Raw genomic sequence first — 21,856 nt, forward strand, 5'->3', positions numbered from 1 at the left:
TCTCAATGGTCTCCTTCAAACAGTACACAGTCCTGCCTTACCAGCCCCTCTCCATTATTCCAGGCCTTAGATCCCGCCTGAATATCTCTACAGAGTGGAGATCAGAAGTGCATGTCATCTCAGATATAAGGTCCAGAATGGAATAGGTGGCCCCTGATTCCACCTCCAGTGTCACCAGTGCTGGAGCCAATTGATGAACTGACCCTTACTTGACAAACACTCTGATTATCCTTGCACGAAGGTGTTTGCTTTTCACACTGTACACAATTGGGTTCATCAACGGTGGGAGAAGCAGGGAGATGTAGCCCAGGAGAATCTGAAGCAAGGGAGAAGAGCCCTTCCCAAATATGTGTATCACAGACAAGCTGATCTCTGGTGTGAAGAAGAGCAGGACAGCACAGAGGTGGGAGATGCAGGTGTTCAGGGCCCTCAGGGACTCCTTGTGGGATGCGATGCTCAGCACTGTTTTGAGGATCATCACATAAGAGAGGAAAATAAGCAGTAAGTCCAACCCCATCTGGAAGAGTTTAGTAAACAATCCATAGATGCTGTTGACTGTGATATCTGAACAAGCCATCTTCATTACCTCCTGGTGCAGGCAGTAGGAATGGGAGAGGACATTGGCTCAGCAGTATTGGAACCGTTTCAGGAGAAAAGGAAGTGGAAGTATTATTGCCATTGCTCTTAGCAAAACCACCAGTCCCATTTTAGCTATTGTCAACGGGGTTAAGATGGAAGCATATCTCAGCGGGCTACGGATTGCGATGAAGCGGTCAAAAGCCATCAACAAGAGCACAGAGGATTCAATGCATTGAAGCAAATGGATGAAGAACAGCTGAGCTAAACAGGCATCGAGGCTGATCTCCCTTGAGTTAAACAAGTATATGCCCATTATTGTCGGTATGGTGACTATCGATAACCCAAGGTCTGTGAAGGCCAACATGGAAAGGAAAATGTACATGGGTACATGCAGGCTTCCATCTGTTTTTACAATGAACAGAATGAGTGAATTTCCTAATATTGAAATAGTATACTGTCGGAGAAAAACTGAGTTCTCACTATTTTGTTTAGGTACAGCAAGTCAGAGGCTTTATTATTAACTCTCACATGTGCAGAGGAGAGAGCAAGCAGGTCTCTCTCCCTGGAAACTAATTACAGCAAGCATTTATACCTTTCATTACAGAAATAATGAGGGACAGCTGCATTTTGTTTATACATAGGCCATCTTGATATCTTATTTCCTTACTTGTTTTGACTCTTGCCTACATACAATTAGTTTCTATACCTTATCTACACAAGGTCTTCTACACCTTATCTATACTGAGGTCACAATGACTTCTTACACAGCTCTTTCTCACCCGTCTCACACAATCCTCACACAATCCTCACACAATCCTCGCTTCTACAAATCTCGCGTTATCAGGGTTATCAGGGTCACAGCTAGCTTGACTCTTGCTAACAAAGACTGTCTCTTGCTAACGAAGCCTGACTCTTGCTAACAACCATCATGCATTGCAGTTCCCTTCTGTCAGTTCTTTTCTCTGCTTCCACAACCCCCCCCTTTTGTACTTCTAGTACAACAAACATTCTCAAATCTCTATTTGCATCAAGTCCTGGACTTCAGATTCTAAATTAGATGCTTCAACCTTAGGGGTTTTGATTGGATGCAATGATAATGCATGATTAGCATGAACATGAAAGGTATTACTATTATTACGTCTTTTACAACAACAATAACATAATCCTAAACTAACTAATAACAATACAAGCAATAACATTCCCATAGCAATACTATAATGGGGTTGTTGTACAGCCTTTGTCATAAAGCACAATACATCATATTTAGTATATAAGGTAGCTACTCTATAAGCAGTGTGAAAGGCATACTTTTCTACTTGATATACATTTTGAAGCATGTGAATTTGCCCTTGTACCTCAGAGATTTTCTGAATCTCAGGTAACAATGAAAGCAAATTTTGAAATCTATCAGATAGTAAACTAGTCCAATTAAAGGATATCTGGAACCTAAGGGCTACTTGAAAAACTCTATCTGCAGGCCAGTAAATGATATGATTGCCTGCAGTGGTAATGAGATTAAAATGTATGTCTTGTGATATGGTGTCATTAACATACACACAGCTATCATTAGCTTGGAAGAGTAAGTGTCCTGTCAGGGTAGTTCCTTGTCCCCTACCCTCCCAGCAAACGTAGTCATAGACAGTGACAACTTCTCCTGGCTTCAGTTTACGTGTACACTGAAGCTGTGGGGGTTCTAATGGCCAGAATGTCCACAGGTTACCTAACCCCATCCAAATGTCAGGTGTAATCCTAGGAGCACTAACTAAAAATCGATTGGGCATACCAGGTGGTCTAATTTCCCAGATGTCTCGATGAATTACCCAATCCCATATGCATCCTCCCCATGGACCTGGCAGGATACGGTATGTGGGAGCCCACACCCCCTGTACCGGTCCATATGCTTGGAAGGAGCACTGAGAACGTCCACACTTCCACCCAGAAAGTTTCCAAGTATGTCTCCATGGCCACAGGTCAGATGGCACTCCTGACGTGTCTGTAAGGGCAGTGGGCCAAGCCTGGTGCTCTAGATCATTCCGAATGGCCATTAGCTGGTCATTCAAGAAATCCTGAATCTCTGAGCATGCTAGATCCCACTGCAATGCCTTCCCAGCCTCAGTGATATTCAATACCATCTCTGTCAGTAACTTCTGGGTCATAGAACTAAGGGCGGAGATAACATGTAACTCACCAACTCCAGCCTGTACCTGGGTTAGTTGTGCTCCAGAAACAAGGCCTATGGCCTTCTCTAGTTGGCCCAATTTCTCATCATTGGAATGTGTAGTACTGTTTGTATCTGGATAAGTTACAGTGGTGGTGGCAAGGGTCAAGGGACTAGTGGTGGTGGGTGTAGTCTTTGTAGTGGCAAGGCGTTTTTGATATTTATCATCTGAAAGCCAATTAGGGAGGGCAGTGCATCCTGAAGGTACCTGTCCATAAGCACAAAGCCCTGATCCTGGAAAGAATCCACCCCACCACTGGACCCCACATTCCCAGGAACGTTCCCCACAGTTCCCTCCTTGCCAATAAACAATACTTCGTTTCTTCCACCAGGGCCAGTTCTTAATGTCTTTTGTAGTTAGAAAGTTCTGGACTTTGGTGGTTTCAGCAGAGCGAGTGTTTCTTCTTTTCTTCTTCAAAAACAGTTGTGATTCACCATAATACCGGGGAGAGGTTACTAGCACTTCACCCTGTACTGGTGTGATTCCTGTAAAAGAATTCAAAGGCACAGTAGATCTGTCAGTGGACAAGGGAGAGGTTACTAGCACTTCACCTTGTCCTCTTTCCCTGCTGTCCAGGAGGCACAGCAGAGTTAGCAGGAGAAATAGGCTGATCAGCAGCTGGAGAATCCTCTCCAGGCGGAGGGGTCTTTTTGCAGTGCGAAGCATGGGTCCAGGTGGGCAGTCCTTGGCACTTCACAGCAGTGTTAGTGGTTAACAGGACTTGGAAAGGGCCTTTCCAGCGTGGAGCCAAGGCAGTCTTTCGCTGATGGACCTTTATGTAGACCCAGTCTCCTGGTTCCAGCGAGTGGCAGGGCTGCACAGGATCCTTGGGTAGTGCTTCTTTCACCTGTGTATAGAAAGACTTAACACATTTCATTAGTGCCTGACAATACTTAAGCATTGTGTCATCCATTAAATGAATGTCCATCTGAGCTAGGGTCAGTGGGGGCGCAGTTGGTAGTCTCATCGGGCGCCCTGTCAGAATCTCATGAGGGCTGAGTCCAGTCTTTCGATTGGGAGTGGCCCTCATACTCATTAGTGCCAGAGGAAGGGCATCTGGCCACTTCAAGTTTGTTTCAGCACAAATCTTGGCCAGTTTATTTTTCAGAATTCCATTCTGGCGTTCCACTGTCCCAGCAGACTGCGGATGGTGGGGACAGTGAAGGTTGTGTTGAGTCTGCAAAGCTGCACATAACTCCTTTACAATCTGTCCAGTAAAATGAGTTCCACGGTCACTGTTGATACTCACAGGGATGCCAAATCGTGGTACAAAATCTTTAAGCAGAAGTTTCACAACAGTCCCGGCATCTGCTTTCCTGCAGGGAAAAGCTTCAACCCAATTTGAAAATACATCCACCAAAACCAATACATATTCATAGCCACAACATTTAGACAGTTGAATAAAATCAATCTGAATATTTACAAAAGGTCCCCAAGGGGGAGGGTGAGCTGCCTGCCTAACTTTAACAGCTTTACCAATGTTATGCTGCTGACAAATCACACATTGTTGACAGTAGTGATGTGCAATGACTGGGAACCCGAACGCACACCAATCTCGGTTAACTGCAGCAACCATCCCCCCTTTGCTCACGTGAGCCATTCCGTGGTATACACGAGCAAGATAGGGCATTAGCATCTTCGGTGCAACCAGGCGACCAGCTGGGGCACGCCAAAGATGATCAGGGTGTAGAATACAGCCATTAGCACTCCATAAACGTTTCTCAGCTGCCGGTGCTGCTTCCTGGATCTTGGCCAGATCCTCAAGGGAGGCTAGTGGAGGCTGTTCAATCAAAGCACAAGTATATTCAGCCTGAGGTGCAGAAAGGGCCGCTGCTTTGGCTGCAGAGTCTGCCAAAGCATTTCCACGGGTAACTTCATCATGAGGGGTCTGGTGAGCTGTACATTTCACGACAGCTATAGCTTTGGGCAATAAAAGAGCATCTAAAAGAGCAGAGACATACAGACTGTTCTTAATAGGAGAACCAGTGGATGTAAGAAAACCTCTATACTTCCAGAGCAACCCATAATCATGTACCACTCCAAAAGCATAACGAGAGTCTGTATAGATTGTAACTGCTTGATCCTGAGCGAGAATGCAGGCTTGAGTTAAAGCCACAAGTTCGGCCACTTGAGCAGAAAACACAGAAGGAAGGAAAGCACTTTCAATAACAGCATGTGCAGAACACACAGCATAACCAGCAACCAATTTGCCCTTAGAATCTCGCGAGCACGAACCACGAACCATCTACAAAGTAAATAAGATCAGGATTTTGCAAAGGCACATCTAGTAAATCATCTCTTGGACGAGAGAGAACCGATGTCACAGACACACAGTCATGTGGGTCTCCGTCTTTGGGCCCAGGCAACAAGGAGGCAGGATTTAGAACAGGGCAATGAGCCAAAGTAATATGAGATGAAGACAACAAGACAAGCTCATATTTTGTAAGACGAGAAGTGGATAGATGCTGTGTCTTAGATTTTAACAAGAGAGCAGCCACAGCATGAGGGACAGCAACAATCAAAGGAGATCCTAAGACAATAGATTCAGATACCTGAACAGCAAGAGCTGCTGCAGCTACAGCACGCAGGCAAGGGGGAAATCCAGCTGCCAAAGCATCTAGGGCAGTACTGTAATAAGCAATGGGACGGTGTTTGTCTCCGTGCCTTTGCGTTAATACAGCCAAAGCAAACCCATTACGCTCATGACAGAAAAGAGTGAATGGTTTAGCATAATCAGGAAGTCCCAGGGCTGGTGCACTGGACAGACTTTGCTTGATAGCAACAAAAGCTTGTTCAGCCTCTGGAGACCAAGGAAGAGGCTCAGGGGTACCTGACTTAGTCAGATCCTGTAAGGGTTTAATCATTGTTGCATAGCCTAAAATCCATTGTCTACAGTACCCAGTCATGCCAAGAAAAGTACGCATTTGAGAAATAGTTCCAGGCCTCTTAAAGGAACCTGGAGTGCATGTGCCACACTTCTAGTAAGATAACGGGTACTTTCCTCAGAGGGATTAGAATCAGGGGAGCTACTGGGAGGCTCAGAATCACCTCTTTGTGGTGAAGAGGAGGCTTCTCTCCCAGGGGAAGAGAGAACAATGTGTGCAGCTGATACATGCGGTGGTGAAACTGGCACTGCCGGGTGAGATTCGTTAGCAGACCCAGGCTGTGCAGGGGGAGGAGGCAGCATGGGCTGCTGCTGCTGCTGAATGTTACTGAAGAAATCTAAAATATCCTCAGCAGTTTCCTCCTCACTGTCAGATCTAACTAATTGGGGATAAAGGGGAGCAGAAGGAATTGCTTGAACGGGATTAGGATACACAGGAGCAGAAGGAATCGCTCTAGGGGGTAGACAGCTGGATGCCTTGCATTTAAGCTGTAAATGTTGCACTTGGGCTTTTAACTTTTCCTGGGAGTCCTTTAGACTCCGCACTCAAGACTCGTGGAGTCTCTTTGTTGCTTCCTCCCACCAACAGACAAATTGCTCCCACTGTGTATCAGAGGCTTTTGGTGAAGCCAGAGTTTCTTTAAGGTATTTAAGTTTGTCTAAATCAAAGGTACCTTCTAGTGGACATTGTTTAGATGGATTTGCACGCGTGTAAAGATTCCAATTATCTAAATACCTGCAGGTTTTCGGGCCATAATGTACGTACATGAAATAAGCTGGGGTACCCTTAGGGGGTGAGAGGGAAGACTTAGACTGTCCCCCACCCATTTTCCAATCACACACTCAAAAGGGGAAGGATGCCCTGTCCGCGCTAGCGGCTCATAAACTAAGGATCTCTCCCTACAGGGTATTCACACAGGAGTGACTAACAAGGATAGCCATGACCCCCTACACCTCCCTTCAGCAAAGAGCGTCGGCTAATCTCAGAGAGAAAGCGCCGCTTACTCTGTTGCATCCAGTGAGATGGTCAGACTGTCAGTGGCTCACACGGAGAGGAAAAGGGGAGGGAAGATGGGTGCACACACTCCTAGACCCAGGTAGCCTCCTCGCCGGACGATGCCAGGCCGAGTCAACCTACATGGGTCGGATCTCCTAAAGATCCTCTAGTTACCGGGCTTGCGTTAGAGTAGTTCTGGTCACGAGCCAAAAGACTTCGCAGAGTACTCTGGGCGTCTTCCGGTAACACTCAACTCACACTGTGTACACACACACACACACACACACAGACTACACACACCAACATACCAAGGCCTTATACCAGGTACTACTCCTGAGTACCTCCAGGTACTATTCCCAAGTACCTTGATGCATCACTTGAGGCGGTAAAAACCCCTCTTGAGGCAGTAACAACTCCTCAATACAGGTGCAAACCCTATGCACCTAGCATATGCTTACAGGGGGCGGCAAACAATTCCCCTATTACGCCGCTCAGCATCTGACCTTGCTGCACAGTCAATAAGTTCGGATGGCGTGAGCCCAACAGGGGCAGACGGCCCCACGGACAGTCCTCCTCCGACACCCCAATAGAGATTTCAAAAGGTCTCTTACCTCTATTGTGGCGCCATGGGGTTCGAAGGGGAACGATCCGTAGCAGCTGCCGTTGCCTCAGTGGGCGTTGCCATCCCGGACGAGCCCCCAAATTGTCGGAGAAAAACTGAGTTCTCACTATTTTGTTTAGGTACAGCAAGTCAGAGGCTTTATTATTAACTCTCACATGTGCAGAGGAGAGAGCAAGCAGGTCTCTCTCCCTGGTAACTAATTACAGCAAGCATTTATACCTTTCATTACAGAAATAATGAGGGACAGCTGCATTTTGTTTATACATAGGCCATCTTGATATCTTATTTCCTTACTTGTTTTGACTCTTGCCTACATACAATTAGTTTCTATACCTTATCTACACAAGGTCTTCTACACCTTATCTATACTGAGGTCACAATGACTTCTTACACAGCTCTTTCTCACCCGTCTCACACAATCCTCACACAATCCTCACACAATCCTCGCTTCTACAAATCTCGCGTTATCAGGGTTATCAGGGTCACAGCTAGCTTGACTCTTGCTAACAAAGACTGTCTCTTGCTAACGAAGCCTGACTCTTGCTAACAACCATCATGCATTGCAGTTCCCTTCTGTCAGTTCTTTTCTCTGCTTCCACAACCCGTTATGCAGAAGGGGATAGAGATCCAGAGATGAACATCTTCCTGACCTGGTATCCCAGTGAGAAGGAACACTACAGATTTGAATTTGGTGTTATTGACAGCTGACATAATTTACTGGCCAAGTTTGAAGAGTTCTGAAATTACCTACCTAAAAAAACACAAAATAAGAGGAGATTAGATGATATTTATCGAAAAATCACTCTGCTCTCAGTGCAAATCTACAGACTCCCAGAACTCAAGGTAGATAAGCAAAAACTTAGTCTTGGATGTACATCACCGATAGGAAGATAGGCACTGCCAGACTGGATCAGACTTAAGTCCATCTAGCCCAGTAACCGATGGCCATGTCTAGATGATGCAGTGGAAGGTGGAAGAAACCCTGCAATAGGCAGCTATGAGATAACCTGCTCCCAGGGAATTTCTCCCTTACACCCAATAGCTAGATGTATTTTGTGGTGTAATTGTGGAAGGTTTAGAGCCCTTTGAAAACTTTTTTTTTAAAAGTATCCTCCCTACTGTAACTGGATTTTCTGGTAACCCAGTCCCTCTTTGAATCTAGCTAAGCTGTTGGCCCTGTTGATATCTTGTGGCTGTGAGTTCCGCAGCCTACTTGAGCACTATAGGATTTTACCATTGTGACCTTAGAACATAAAAACGTAAGAGTAGCCATACTGGGTGACATCAAAGTATCCTGTCTTCCACAGTGGCCAATGTCAGGTGCCCCAGAGGGAATGAACAGAGCAGGTAATCATCAAGTGACTCATCCCCTGTTGCCCATTCCCAGTTTCTTGAAAACCGAGGCTAGGGACACCATTCCTGCCCATCCTGGTTTATAGCTATTGATGCACCTATCCTCTATGAATGTCTCTAGTTCTTTTTTGAACCCTGTTACACCCTTCACACAGACACCCTTTCTGGCCCTCCACATCTGAGTGTGGACTTTAGTATCATGACACATGTGTAAACACATGGCAAGTGCATGGTGAAAATGGCCATTATATGTATCTGTCATGCACTGAAGCTATTCATAAATGCGTTTTATAGCTTCATTATATATCTTATTTTTTCTGTGCTCCTGACAGTCCAGATTATGCAACTGCTTCTTTCTAGCACATGGAATAAATTCTTAGGGCCAGGTTCTTCATTCAATAACAGTGACATCAACAGTCTCACTCCAGATTTACATGTGTAAATTCAGTCAGAACCAGACTCTCTTAACTTTCCCTGACAAAATCCTCCTGGTGATACACTCTGACCCCCAAGAATCCCTCCAAGAGAAGCTGAAGTGCTTTGCCTAGCCAGTGTTGATGGAATCCAGAGACTTCGATCATCTCATAGACTCCACTACCTCTTCACAGGACCTGCATCCTCTCCTCATGCAACGGTCTGTAGATATTCGGAAAATTACAAGCCAACACTGACAGTTATTTCAGCCGGGCAGGGGAGGAGTTGGCGTCAGAAATGGGTCAATAATTCAAACACTGGTATTGCACTAATATCCACATGAGTGTACAAGTTACTTCAGCCATGCTCATGTAATTGGTGACGGGGGCCAATTACATACAACCACTATACCACTCCCCTTTCCTGCACCTCAGCGAAACTCTTTGCTGGAATACAGACCAGCGGTTCTGGTCTCTCATGACTTTTTGGAAAGTCTTGCACAAGCCTTGCAGAGTTATTGAATGCATGACTCTGAATGTAAGTGTTAGAATCAGCTTCTAGTCTGTTACCAGGAGACAGTATCATACAACTGTTCACTGAAAAAAAAGTTAATAACACAAACCCATTGCAATTAGTATGTGGATTATTTCCGAAATACTTTCTAAAGCAAAAGCCATTATGCGTTAAAGTTACCCTGATCCTTCCTGTAGAGATTCCAACAACCGTGCTTCTGGCTATTGATATAATGAAAAGTTTTTGCATAACATTTACACATCTGTACCTTTGTACACACATGTCAACCACAGGTACTGAGCCCATTCGGACCTGCCCGGCAAGCACAGTTCACTCACAGTGTGTTGTAGCCCAGCACCCAGTCTGAGGGTGGGAGAATGTAGGGATCCATCCCATGAGCAGAAAGGCTACAAGAAATAAGCTCTATCAGACCAGTTACCACAGAGCAACACAGATGGGAAAATGCAATGCAACACAGCTCTGAATTCCTGCCTTCACAATCGACCTCATAAATAAAATCTTTGAAAATGCATTTGCTGATTAAATTTCTAGGAGCAAATGAACCTGAGTCGATTTGGTAACTTGTCACTGAGGCTACGTCCTCACTACGGGGAGGGGGGGTCGATTTAAGATATGGAAATTCAGCTACGTGAATAGCGTAGCTGAATTCGACGTATCCGAGGCGACTTACCCCGCTGTGAGGATGGCGGCAAATTGACCTCTGCAGCTCATCCGTCAACGGCGCTTACTCCTACCTGCGCTGGTGGAGTACAAGCGTCGATTCGGGGATCGATTGTCGCGTCCCGATGAGATGTGATAATTCGATCCCCGAGAGATCGATTTCTACCCGCCGATTCAGGCGGGTAGTGAAGACGTAGCCTGAGTTTCTGTGGGGTCTTGTCTTCCTCAGCCCCTGGCAGGATCGTGCCCAGAGCACACGGCACCTCTAGAAATGGGACCCCTTGAGAAATCCTGACTTGGGGCATCAGAGTTTTAACATTCCAAGCTTGCTTTGAATGTCAGATTTCTGTGTAGCTTGAACAGCCCACGGTGGAACATGGGCATATGTAGGGGAGGGGTTCCCAAGCTACCTAGTGCTGCCTGCCCTCCAGCCCCATCACTGAGACACCCCGACAGCCCAGCCGAGTCCTCTGCCGCTGCACAGAACATCTGCAAATGGAAACAGCTTGTAGCCTTTCCCCTTCACTGCTCATTTTAAAGATAGTAAAGCCTGCCAACATACCCAATTCCTGCTAGAAGGGAAGCTGCTGACACCAGAGGTTTTCACCCTAAAGGACAAGGAGTCATTGGAGAGGTAGCACAGGCAGCAGGCAGTATCTGTTCAGATAGGGAGGTAGCTGCCTTTATGAAGCAAGTCTGCACATTCCCTTGGGGGCCACTTGGCCATCAGGGAAACTCAAATGCTTGGCTTAGTGTGCACCAGCTTTAACCCCCATCATGCCAATGGCAAACTGCAGGAGGCCAAATCACAGGGGATGGGTGGTGATTCTACCCAAGTGCACTGTAGCGCCAGCTTCTATTCCTGGAATCCGAGCTTCTCATCACTGTTCGTATGGTTCCAATTAGTCACAGAGCTACCTCGAGGGCAGCCGAGTGGTAACGATGATGCTGTCACAGCTGTGATCTTGCTGAAATAAAATACAATATAATAATAATAATATAGGACCTGATTTCTCCCCAGTAGCCCCCTGTCCTACATTATAAACTCATGGTGCAGGCCAGGGAAGGGAAGGGAAATTCCACAAGACTCCCTACATGGAAATTTCCCTTAGATTGTTCCAGTAGGGGAGGGAGGACCCTTCCCTTCTCCGTGAGGAACAAGGAATAAGGAGGAGGATTTCGGAGGGGAGTGTGGGAGTGTCACGGGGATGCCGGGAGTTTCAGCACAGGCACCAGACCAGTGTTTGAAAACCATTGAGTCTGTAAGGATTTAACTGCCAAACAGTGGAGCGACAGACACAGGAGCGTCACCTTAGACAGTCTGACTGGGAGAGAGCAGTCTGAGGGCAAAGGTCAGCTTCAAACACTGGCCTTGTAACATGGACAGGGCTGAGCACTACGGTGATTGCCTGGGTCCAAGCTCACACAGGTTTCAGCAAAGGCTGCTTCAACAAGAAAGGGGCAAACAGATGGGAAAATGCTCTCAGAGACACAGGGAAACTAGTCTGGGTCGGAGCAGGGGTGTAGTCCTGGGTAGGCCCGGGGGGCCAAGGCCCACCCATTTAGCATCCAAACCCAATCCACCAGCTGGGACTCCCGACTCTAGCTTGGTGCCGAGCTGTATCCCTCTCCTGCCAGTCCAGAGCGCTGATTCCTTGGTCTCTTACCCCAGATGGTCCCTCTGTTCCTCAGCCATAAGTGCTTTCATACACATCAATGTAAAGGTGTACATCTAGGAGAAGGGTTGCTAGCTATCCTTACTGGATGAGGGACCCAATGCTGGGAAGCAGTGACTGAAAAAGACTTGGGGGCCATAGTGGATAATCAGTTGAACATGAGCTTCCAGTGCAACGCTATGGCTGAAAAGCTAGTCTCGAGTAGGAGCAGAAAGGTTAATTTACGTCTGTATGTGGCACTGATGCGAGCACTGCTGGGGTCCTGTGTCCAGTTCTGGTGTCTACAGTTCAAGAAGGACGTTGATACACGGGAGAGGAGTTCAGAAAAGAGCCATGGGAATGATTAAAGGATTAGGAAACCTGCCTCAGTGATAGACTCTTTAGTTTACCGAAGAGAACAAGGTCACAATCAGTAAGTACCTGCCCGGGGAGCAAAAGTTGAACAATGGGTCCTTCAGTCTAGCAGAGAAAGTTATAACAGGATCCAATGGTTGGAAGCTGAAGCTAGACACATTTAGACTGGAACTAAGGTGTAATTTTTTTTAACAATGAGGGTAATTTACCATTGGAACAATTTACCAAGGGCCATGGTAGATTCTCCATCACTGACCATTATTAAATCAAGGCAGGGTGTTATACTAACAGCTCTGCTCTAGGCCTTACTGTGGGGCAGGTCTCTGGCCTGTGTGATGCAGGAGGTCAGACTAGGTTATCACAATGGTGCCTGCTGGCCTTGGAATCTTCTCAGAGGTTTTAGTAGCACGGCCCTACCACACAAGGTGTTGCACTGATAAATAGATTGCGAGCCACTGAGATGCTGTAATGATTGGGGCCATAGCTATGTGCTTTAAAGTGATTTCAGTTCTGTGTGCCCCATAAGGATGATTTTTTGCACTGGATAGAGAACCTGAACTCTTCCCAACACTCCTTGGTGATAAGGCCTGTCATTAGCACAGCCCCCTTTGACGAGGGAGTTCTGGGCCCCTTCTGCACCTCAGCAATAACAGGGGGGGAATCAGGACCTGCTTTCAGAGAGCAAAGGTTCCGGAGAGCATTGCCAGCGCTCTGCTGGGCTTCCTCTCGGTTTGATCTTAATCCCCATCCGCTCCATGAGCAATGAGAGCTGCTCTAGCGTTGGAGATAGACCTCCCAGCCTGCATCCAAATTTCCAACATCACCAAGTTTGGGGGTAGCTGGATCTGAGGGAGAGGGTTCTTTGGGTCCAATAGAGACAATAGGTATTCAGAACTGGGCTTGGGTCACACCCCTTTCTATTGAGAATTTGATGGCCTTCCTTACCCGGCTTGTGCATGTCTCATGACTGAACATGAGGAGAGACAGGCCGAGCTGTGCCTCACATACCAGTGCCTCTGTGAGCACGTCACAGTTATAGCCGGGTATCTGTAAGCCAGTGTAAAGGGAAACAGTGTCTCTTCCACTGACCAACTGCATGACCAGAACTGTCCACTAACTAACCCTCAGAGCCTTTGTTGTTTCGGTGCTTCACTTTAGTTAGGGCCAGCAGAGACTCTTCTTGGGATTTTATTGGGAGTCTCGCAAAATTTTGTACCTTTCTGAAAGCCCCAACTGCTGTGATCAAGAAACCGTGCAGGAACCTCAGCTTTCAGTTATCTTTAAAAGTTTATTTAAAAAGATGAGTTGCAGAGACACTAGAAAACATGAAGCAAGTGAGCCCAAAGGCTGAGAAACCAAAGACACATGAAACCAAACCCCACATTAAGATACTTTGAAATCTCATTGTTTTAAATCAATCTCATGATTTTTTTGTGGGTGTGACTCATACTTGTTGAATGGGGTTTGTGGATACTGGTACCAAGTTCAAAAGATCTGAAAAGCAACTTGCAAATGATACAAAAAATAACAAACATTGTTTTCAAAGCACATGAGAAGTAGTAAGCCTGCCAAAGGACGAGTGGGGCCACTGGATGATTGAGGTGCTAAAGGAGCACTCAAGGAAAATGAGGCTGTTGCGGAGAGGCTAAATGAATTCTTTGCATCGGTTTTCACTGCAGAGGATGTGAAGGAGATTCCCACAGATGAGCCTTTATTTATTTATTTATTTATTTTTGGTGACAAATCTGAGAACTGTCACACATTGATGTGTTAATAAAGGAGGTTTTGGTAAATGAAAAAGATTTAAGTCACCAGGACCAAATGGTATTCACCAAAAAGTTCAGATGAAACACAAATACCAAATTGCAGAACTACTAACTGTAGTATGTGATCTATGGCTTAACTAAGCCTCTGTACCAGATGTCTGGCAAATAGCTAATGTGATGCTAATTTAAAAAAAAAAGGTTTCAGAGTCAAACCTGGCAATACAGGCCAGTAAGCCTGACTTCAGTATCAGGCAAATTGGTTGAAACTATGGTAAAAAACAAAATTGTCAGATGCATAGCTGAACATAATTAGCTGTGGAAGAGTCAACATGGTTTTTGTAAAGGAAAATTATGCCTCACCAATCTACTAGAATTCTTTGAGGCGGTCAACAAGCAGGTGGAAAAGGGGATTCCAGTGGATATAGTGTACTTAGGTTTTCAGAAAGCCTTTCACAAAATCCCACAGCAAAGGCTCTTAGGAAAAGTAAGCAGTCTTGGGAGAAGAAGGAATGTATTCTCCTGGATCTCTAACAGGTTAAAAGATAGGAGACAAAAAGTAGGAAGAAATGGTCAGTTTTCAGAATGGAGAGGGGTAAATAGTGGTGTCCCACAGAGATCTGTACTCAGACCAGTGCTGTTCAACATATTGGTGATGCTGTATGGAATCTGGGAGGCACTTTAGAATATTGTGAATACCAATATTGTAAAATTGCAATGAGTTCTCACAGAGGTGCTGTGTAAGACATGTGCTGTGCATCTGGGTGACAGCCCCAGAGAGATTGGCATTAGCACTCACTGTCTAGGCTGCTTAATGGCCCATCCAGGGATATCCACTATACAATTGACCCATTGAGAGAAGGCCAAGAATACACCTTATTACTTGGCAGGGCATGCAGGGCCAAACCTATGGACAGAACTCTAAGGCTTCCAGGCCATGTGCTGGGCAGTTTGTGTTGGGAACAAAGGAAGCACAGGCTGCATGGCAAAAGACTATAAAAGTCAGCTGCATCTTATCCATTTTGTCTTCACTCTGGCTTCTTTCTTCATTGCTTCTTCTGATCTCTGGCATAACTTTTCTACAAATGAAGCTCTGAACAAAGGACTGAATGATCCATCCAACCTATGAATGTTTTCCAGGGGGACTTGCAAGCCAGCAAACTCATCAGTATGTGACTGTTTTCGTATTTAACATCTGTCTTCATGTTCTTTCTTTTTTCATTATAAGAAAGAACACCTTGTATATGTGAGAAAAGTTTCTTAAAGAACCTCTCACTGTACTGGATGTAGGTGCTGATTGGAAGACAGAAACTGAAATGCAATAAAGGGGGCTGTGTGATTTCTTTTTTGCTTCTTAATAACCAGTGTGGGGGATCAGAAATACAGTTTGTGAGTGGCTGAAGAGTTTAACTTTAGTGTTACACACCGGTCTTGGGAGTATCTGCTCTCCCTGTTGCAGCCTGCCCTGATCTTGGCATTTCCATTGACAGGTGCCCCAGTAACACCAGGTCACAATATATATAAATGGCCTGGAAAAGGAGGTAAACAGGAGATCATCTAGTCCAACCCCCTGCTCAAAGCAGGACCAATCCCCAGACAGATTTTTTTACCCCAGTTCCCTAAATAGCCTCCACAACCCTGGGTTTAGCAGGCCAATGCTCAAACCACTGAGCTATCCCACTGGGCTAGATGGAGCTGCCATGATATTGCCCAGCTGCAGCTCCCTGGATGCCCAAGAGAAATTAGAACCTTTTCATCTGCCTCTTTCTCATAACCTAAATGAATATTTATAAACATAAACATAAGTTGCACTAATGGAGCCTATCGCTGCACTCTGCGTATGGAAAGGTCTCCCGACCAGTCTAGGGCTGGGGTATTGTGCCAATCAGCTACTCTAATCAGCCCTCCCATCTTTGTGCAGCTTTCGCTACCCTGTACAAGACCCTTCAGCAGATCCTGCGGGCAGTGGCTACTGTGACAGGCCCTGGTAGCACATCTCTGATGAACCTGTGCTAGCAGGGAGCTGGAGAGGGTCCTAGAGCAGTTGTGGAGGCACAGAGATTGTAGGTGGGAAGGCCGAGATATCAGAGGATCACTGAGATCTGTGCCTAACTTTGGGGATCACTGGATCCTGGGTCCCCCTGTTATTCCTCAGGGAAAATTGAAGGATGGGAAGGGACCTTGAGAGGTCATCTAGTCTTGAGCCCTGAGTTTATGGCAGGACTAAGTCTTATCTAGACCATTCCAGACATGGATTTTTCTAACATACCCTTAAAAATCTCCAGTGATGGAGATTCCACAACCCCAGAGCAATAAAAATCCACGGTAATTTCCATGTAGGGAGCATTGTGGACTCTCCCTTCCCTGGCCTGCACCCTTGGTTTGTTATTAATTATGTGGTTTTGTGTGGCCCTGGCTCCACCATGAAAACTGAGGTTCCCTCTCCATCCCTTCTGCATCCCCCCTCCTTCTGGGGAAATGGGGTCAAATGTGCAGGGGTTTGCACCTGGCATTCCTGCCAGGGAGTGGGGTCAGGGCACACGGTCAGGGGGTGGGGGCTTATTCCACTTACCCCACCCAGCGGTTCTGAGATGGTGGGCTTACCCCACTCCTACGCTATTCCAGTGCTCCGACCCGCTCTCCGGCAGCTGGGTGGGGGAGAGGGGCAATCCCCTGCACCCGGACCACGCTTCACCTCAGGAATGGCAGGTGAGTGTAACGGAGCAGGGTGACACCATTGGCCCAGGACTAGTGGCTAATCCACTACCGGCCCAAACCCGCCCCCAGGAGGCACACCCCCATCTGGGGCAAGAGACCAGGGAATCAGTGCTCTGGACCGGAAGGAGGGGGATACAGCTAAGCACCGAACTGGAGTCAGGAGTCCCAGCTGGTGGATTGGGCTTTGATGTTAAGTGGATGGGCTCTGGCCCAGAGGCCCACCCATGGCTTCACCCCTGCTTCAACTCAGCCTTGTTTCCCTGTATCTCTGAGAGCATCTTCCCAAATGTTTGCTCCTTTCTTGTGGAAGCTGAACCCCGTGTGAGCGTAGGCCTTGTCACCATAGTGCTCTGTGCTCAGTGTGTTACAGCATCAAGGTGTAGAGCTAACCTTTGCCCTCAGACTACTCTCTGCCAGCCAGACTGTCTAAGATGAGGCTCCTGTGTCTGTTGCTCCATTGTTTGCAATGGCTTCCAAACACCGGTCTGGTGACTGTGCATAAACTCCCAGCATCCCCGTGACACTCCCACACTCCCCTCCAAAACCATCCTCCTTATTCCTTGTTCCTCATGGAGAACGGAAGGGTCCTCCCCTACTAGAAGGATCCAAATGAAATTTCCATGTAGGGAGCATTGTGGAATCTCCCTTCCCTTCCCTGCACCCTGGGTTTGTAATGCAGGAAAGGGGCTGCCAATGAGTAATCAGGCCCCATATTATTATTCTATTTTATTTTATTTCAGCAAGATCACAGCTGTGACGGCATCATTGTTACCACTCAGCTGCTCTTGTGGTAGCCATGTAACTAATCAGAACCATATGAACAGTGATGACAAGCTCGGATTCTAGGAAAAGAGCCTGCAGCAGAGCTGGCACTGCCAACCAATCAGGTAGCATCACCCTGGGTCCTCTGTGATTTGGCTTCCTGCAGTTTGCCATTGGCCGTGACAGGGTTAAAGCTGGTGCACACTGAGCCAAGCAGCTGAGATTCCCTGATGGTGAAGTAGCCCCCAAGGGAATTGCAGGCATGTTCATATAGATACTTGCCTCCCAAGCTGAACAGATACTGCCTGCTGCCCGTGCAACCTCTCCAATGAGTCATTGTCCTTTACAATGAAGACTTCTGGTGTCAGCGGCTCCCCTTCTAATAGGAATTGGGTACGTTGGCAGGTTTCACTAGCTTTACAATGTGCAGTGAAGGGTAAAGGCTGTTTAAATTTGAAGATGTTCTGTGCCACCGCAGCGAACTCGGCTGGGCTGTCAGAGTGACACAGTAACAGGGGCAGGAGGTCAGGCAGCACTAGGTAGCTTGGCAATCCCTCCCCTGCATGTGCCCAAGATGGTCAGTGGATTATTCAATTTACACAGAAACTGGAGCTTGGAGTGTTAAAAGCCTGATTCCCTGAGTCAGGATTTCTCCAGTGGTCCCATTTCTAGAGGTGCCTTGTGCTCTGGGCACGATCCTGCAAGGGGCTGAGGGAGACGAGACCCCACACAATATCAGTGACTAGTTCCCAAGTCTACTCAGGTTTATTTGCTCCTGAAAATTTAATCAGCAAATGCATTTTCAATGCTTTTATTCTCTGTATTGATTGTGAAGGCAGGACTTCAGAGCTGCATTGCTTGGTGGTAACAGGTCCAAGAGGGCATATTTTGCCCTATAGTTCCAGGGCTACTGGCATCTCTTCCCCCTCTCTGGTCTCTGAGTGCCAAATGTCAGGCCTTGTTGCCTTCCCACTCATGGGGTGGAATCCCTCCATTCTCCTACCCTCACACTGGGCACTGGGCTACAGCACACTGTGGTCAACTGTGCTTGCCGAGCAGGTCCGAGTGGGTTCAGCACCTGTGGTTGACATGTGTGTACTAAGGTACATACGTGTAAATGTTAGGCCAGAACTATTCATTGTAATACAAATATTACAAACCAAACTTTCATGTCCTGCCTGTATATCGAAAGCCAGCAGCAGAGTTGTTGGAATCTCTGCCGGAAGGAGCAGGGGTAACTTTACTGCTTAATGGCTTTGGCTTTAGCAAGTGTTTCAGAAGTGCTCCACATACTGTTTGCAATGGGTGTGTGCTATTAACTCATTGTTCAGTTGAGTGATGCTGTCTCCTGGTAACTGACTAGAAGCTGTTTCTAACACTTACATTCTGAACCGTGCGCTCAATAACTCTGCAAGGCTTGTGCAAGGCTTTCTAAAAATCCATGAGAGACCAAAACCGCTGGTCTGTATCTCATAAAAGCGTTTAGCTGAGGAGCAGGAAAGGGGAGTGTAAAAGAGGCTTTAGCTAACTGTCCCCGTCACTAATTACATGAGCATGGCTGAAGTAACTTGTACACTCAAGTGGATAATAGTGCAATACCCATGTTTGAAATATTGACACATTTGTGAAACCAACTCGTCCCCTGAGCAGCTGAAATAATTGTCTATGTCAGCTTGTAATTTTCCAAATATCTACAGACTGTTGCATGGGCAGAGGATGTAGGTCCCAGGGGTATAAAGAGAAACCTGTAGGATGATCGAAATCTCTGGATTCTGCCAACATTGGCCAGGCAAAGCACTTCGGCCTCTCTTGGAGGGATTCTTGGGGGGTCAGAGTATATCACTGGGAGCATTTGGTGAGGGTGAGTTAATAGAGCCTGGTTCTGAGTGAATTTACACATGAAACTCTGGCGTGAGGCTGTTGATATCACTTATTGAATTAAGGACCTGACCCAAAAAATTTATCCTATATGCTGGAAAAGGGCAGTTGCATAACCTGGACTGTCAGGAGCACAGAAAAAAAATAATTCAAATAATGAAGCCATGAAACACATTTAAAAATAGCTTCAGGGCAGGACAGATAAATACAATGACCGTTTTCACAATGCACTTGCCATGTATTTACACACATGGCATGATAGAAGGGGCCACACTCAGAAGTGGAGGGCCAGAAAGGTTGTCTGTGTGAAGCGTATAACAGTGTTCAAAAGATAGCTACATACATTAATGGACGATGGATCACTTGATGATGACCTGTTCTGTTCATTCCCTCAGGGGCACCTGGCATAAGCCACTGTCGAAGACACGATACGGGGCTAGATGGACCTTTGGTCTCACCCAGTATGGCCACTCTTAAGTTTTTATGTTCAAAGCTCACAATGGTAAAATCATACAGCATTCAAGTTGGCTGTGGAACTCACAGCCACAAGGTATAAAAGAGGCCAAGAGCTTAGCAGGATTCCAAGGAGGACTGAGTAACCAGAAAATCCAATTACAGTGTTTAAAATTTTTTTTGGAGAGGCTCTAAACCTTCCTGATTACACCACAAAATATGTCTAACTAGTGGGTGTCAGGGGGAATCTCTCTGGGAGCACTTTATCTCATAGCTGCCTATTTCAGGGCTTCTTCCACCTTCCTCTGAAGTATCTGGACATGGCTACCGGTTACTGGGGGAGATGGACTACAAATCTGATCCAGTCCGACTAATTAGAACTATGTAAATCCAAGAGTATGTTTTTGCTTATCTACCTTGAGCTCTGGGAGTCTGTGGGCTTGCACTGAGAGCAGAATGATTTTTTGATAAATATCATCTAATCTTCTCTTATATTTTCTTTTAGGAAGGAAAGTTCAAAAGTCCCCGGATCTGCCCAGTACATTATGTCAGCTGTCAATGACACCAAATTCAACTCTGCAGTGTTCCTTCTCACTGTGATACCTGGGCTGGAAGACGTCCATCTCTGGATCTCCATCCCCTTCTGCTTAATGTATGTTATTTCAATAGTAGGAAATTCACTCATTCTGTTCATTATAAAAACAGACTTGAGCCTCCATGAGCCTATGTACATTTTCCTTTCCATGTTGGCCATCACAGACCTTGGCATATCCATAACCACCATACCAACGATTCTGGGCATTTACTTGTTTAACTCTAGGGAGATCAGCCTCAATGCCTGTTTAGCCCAGCTGTTCTTCATCCAATTGCTTCAATACACTGAATCCTCTCTGCTGTTGCTGATGGCCTTTGACCGCTTCATCGCCATCAATAACCCGCTGAGATATGCTTCCATCTTAAACTCACAGAGGATCGCCAAGATGGGACTGGTGGCTGTGCTAAGAGCGATGGTCCTAATACTTCCTCTTCCCTTTCTCCTGAAACGGTTGCAATACTGTCGAGCCAATGTCCTTTCCCATTCCTACTGCGTGCACCGGGACGTCATGAAGATGGCATGTTCGGACATCACAGTCAACAGCATCTATGGATTGTTCACTAAACTCTTCCAGATGGGGTTGGACTCACTGCTCATCTTTCTCTCTTATGTGATGATCCTCAAAACAGTGCTGAGTATCGCGTCCTACGAGGAGTGCCTGAGGGCCCTGAACACCTGCGTCTCTCACCTCTGCACCCTCCTGCTCTTCTACACACCAGAGATCAGCTTGTCTGTGATACACAGATTTGGGAAGGGCTCTTATCCCTTACTTCAGAGTCTCTTGGGCTACATGTCCCTGCTTCTCCCATCACTGATGAACCCAATTGTGTACAGCATGAAAAGCAAACACCTTCGCGTCAGGATAATCAAGTTGTTCATCAAGTGAAGAGTCAGTTCACCATCTGACTCCAGTGACATGTGTTAGGATATAGATATTCAGGCCTGTCTGTAAATTCTTATACTTTCAGTAGAATGATTGGTTAAGGTATAGCTGAGAATATTACTATATAAATTAGGGGCAAACAGGAAGTAAGCTGGGATGCTGTCTGAGCGGGGATTGGATTGGATTGCTCTATTAAGCACCAGAGAGGGAGATTAAGCACCAGAGAGGGAGATGAGCTCCTGAAACTAAAGGACAGTGCTGGCAGAAGAACAAATGGGGACAACTGACCAGAAGCAAACTGAGGCTGGAAAGGAGAAGGAGAAGGAGATTTCTGACCATTTGAGGAGATTCTGGAACAGCCTCCCAAGACGAGTAGTTAGCGGCACACAGCCATTCACTGAGGTTGTCATTGTTCAGTGAGGACCCAGGGTTCAGAGGTGCATCTGTGGGAGTTCACTTCCCACCCCGGGAAGAAGACACCTTGCTTTCTCCTCCATCTCAGCATTAGCTCT

The 21,856-nt window shown here is 46.4% G+C and overlaps 1 protein-coding gene and 1 pseudogene across 1 annotated transcript; one reads left to right on the top strand and one right to left on the bottom strand.

Moving 5' to 3' along the window:
- Positions 1–205: 205 nt before the first annotated feature.
- LOC128830223 (olfactory receptor 51G2-like) lies at positions 206–8,012 on the bottom strand (annotated as a pseudogene).
- Positions 8,013–20,411: 12,399 nt separating this feature from the next.
- Positions 20,412–21,347, top strand: LOC128832641 (olfactory receptor 51G2-like). Its single transcript, XM_054020184.1, has one exon. It carries the CDS (start codon positions 20,412–20,414, stop codon positions 21,345–21,347), a length of 936 nt encoding a protein of 311 aa, XP_053876159.1.
- Positions 21,348–21,856: the final 509 nt, after the last annotated feature.

This window comes from Malaclemys terrapin, chromosome 1 (assembly GCF_027887155.1).
Source record: "Malaclemys terrapin pileata isolate rMalTer1 chromosome 1, rMalTer1.hap1, whole genome shotgun sequence".
Classification (NCBI taxonomy): Eukaryota; Metazoa; Chordata; order Testudines; family Emydidae; genus Malaclemys; species Malaclemys terrapin.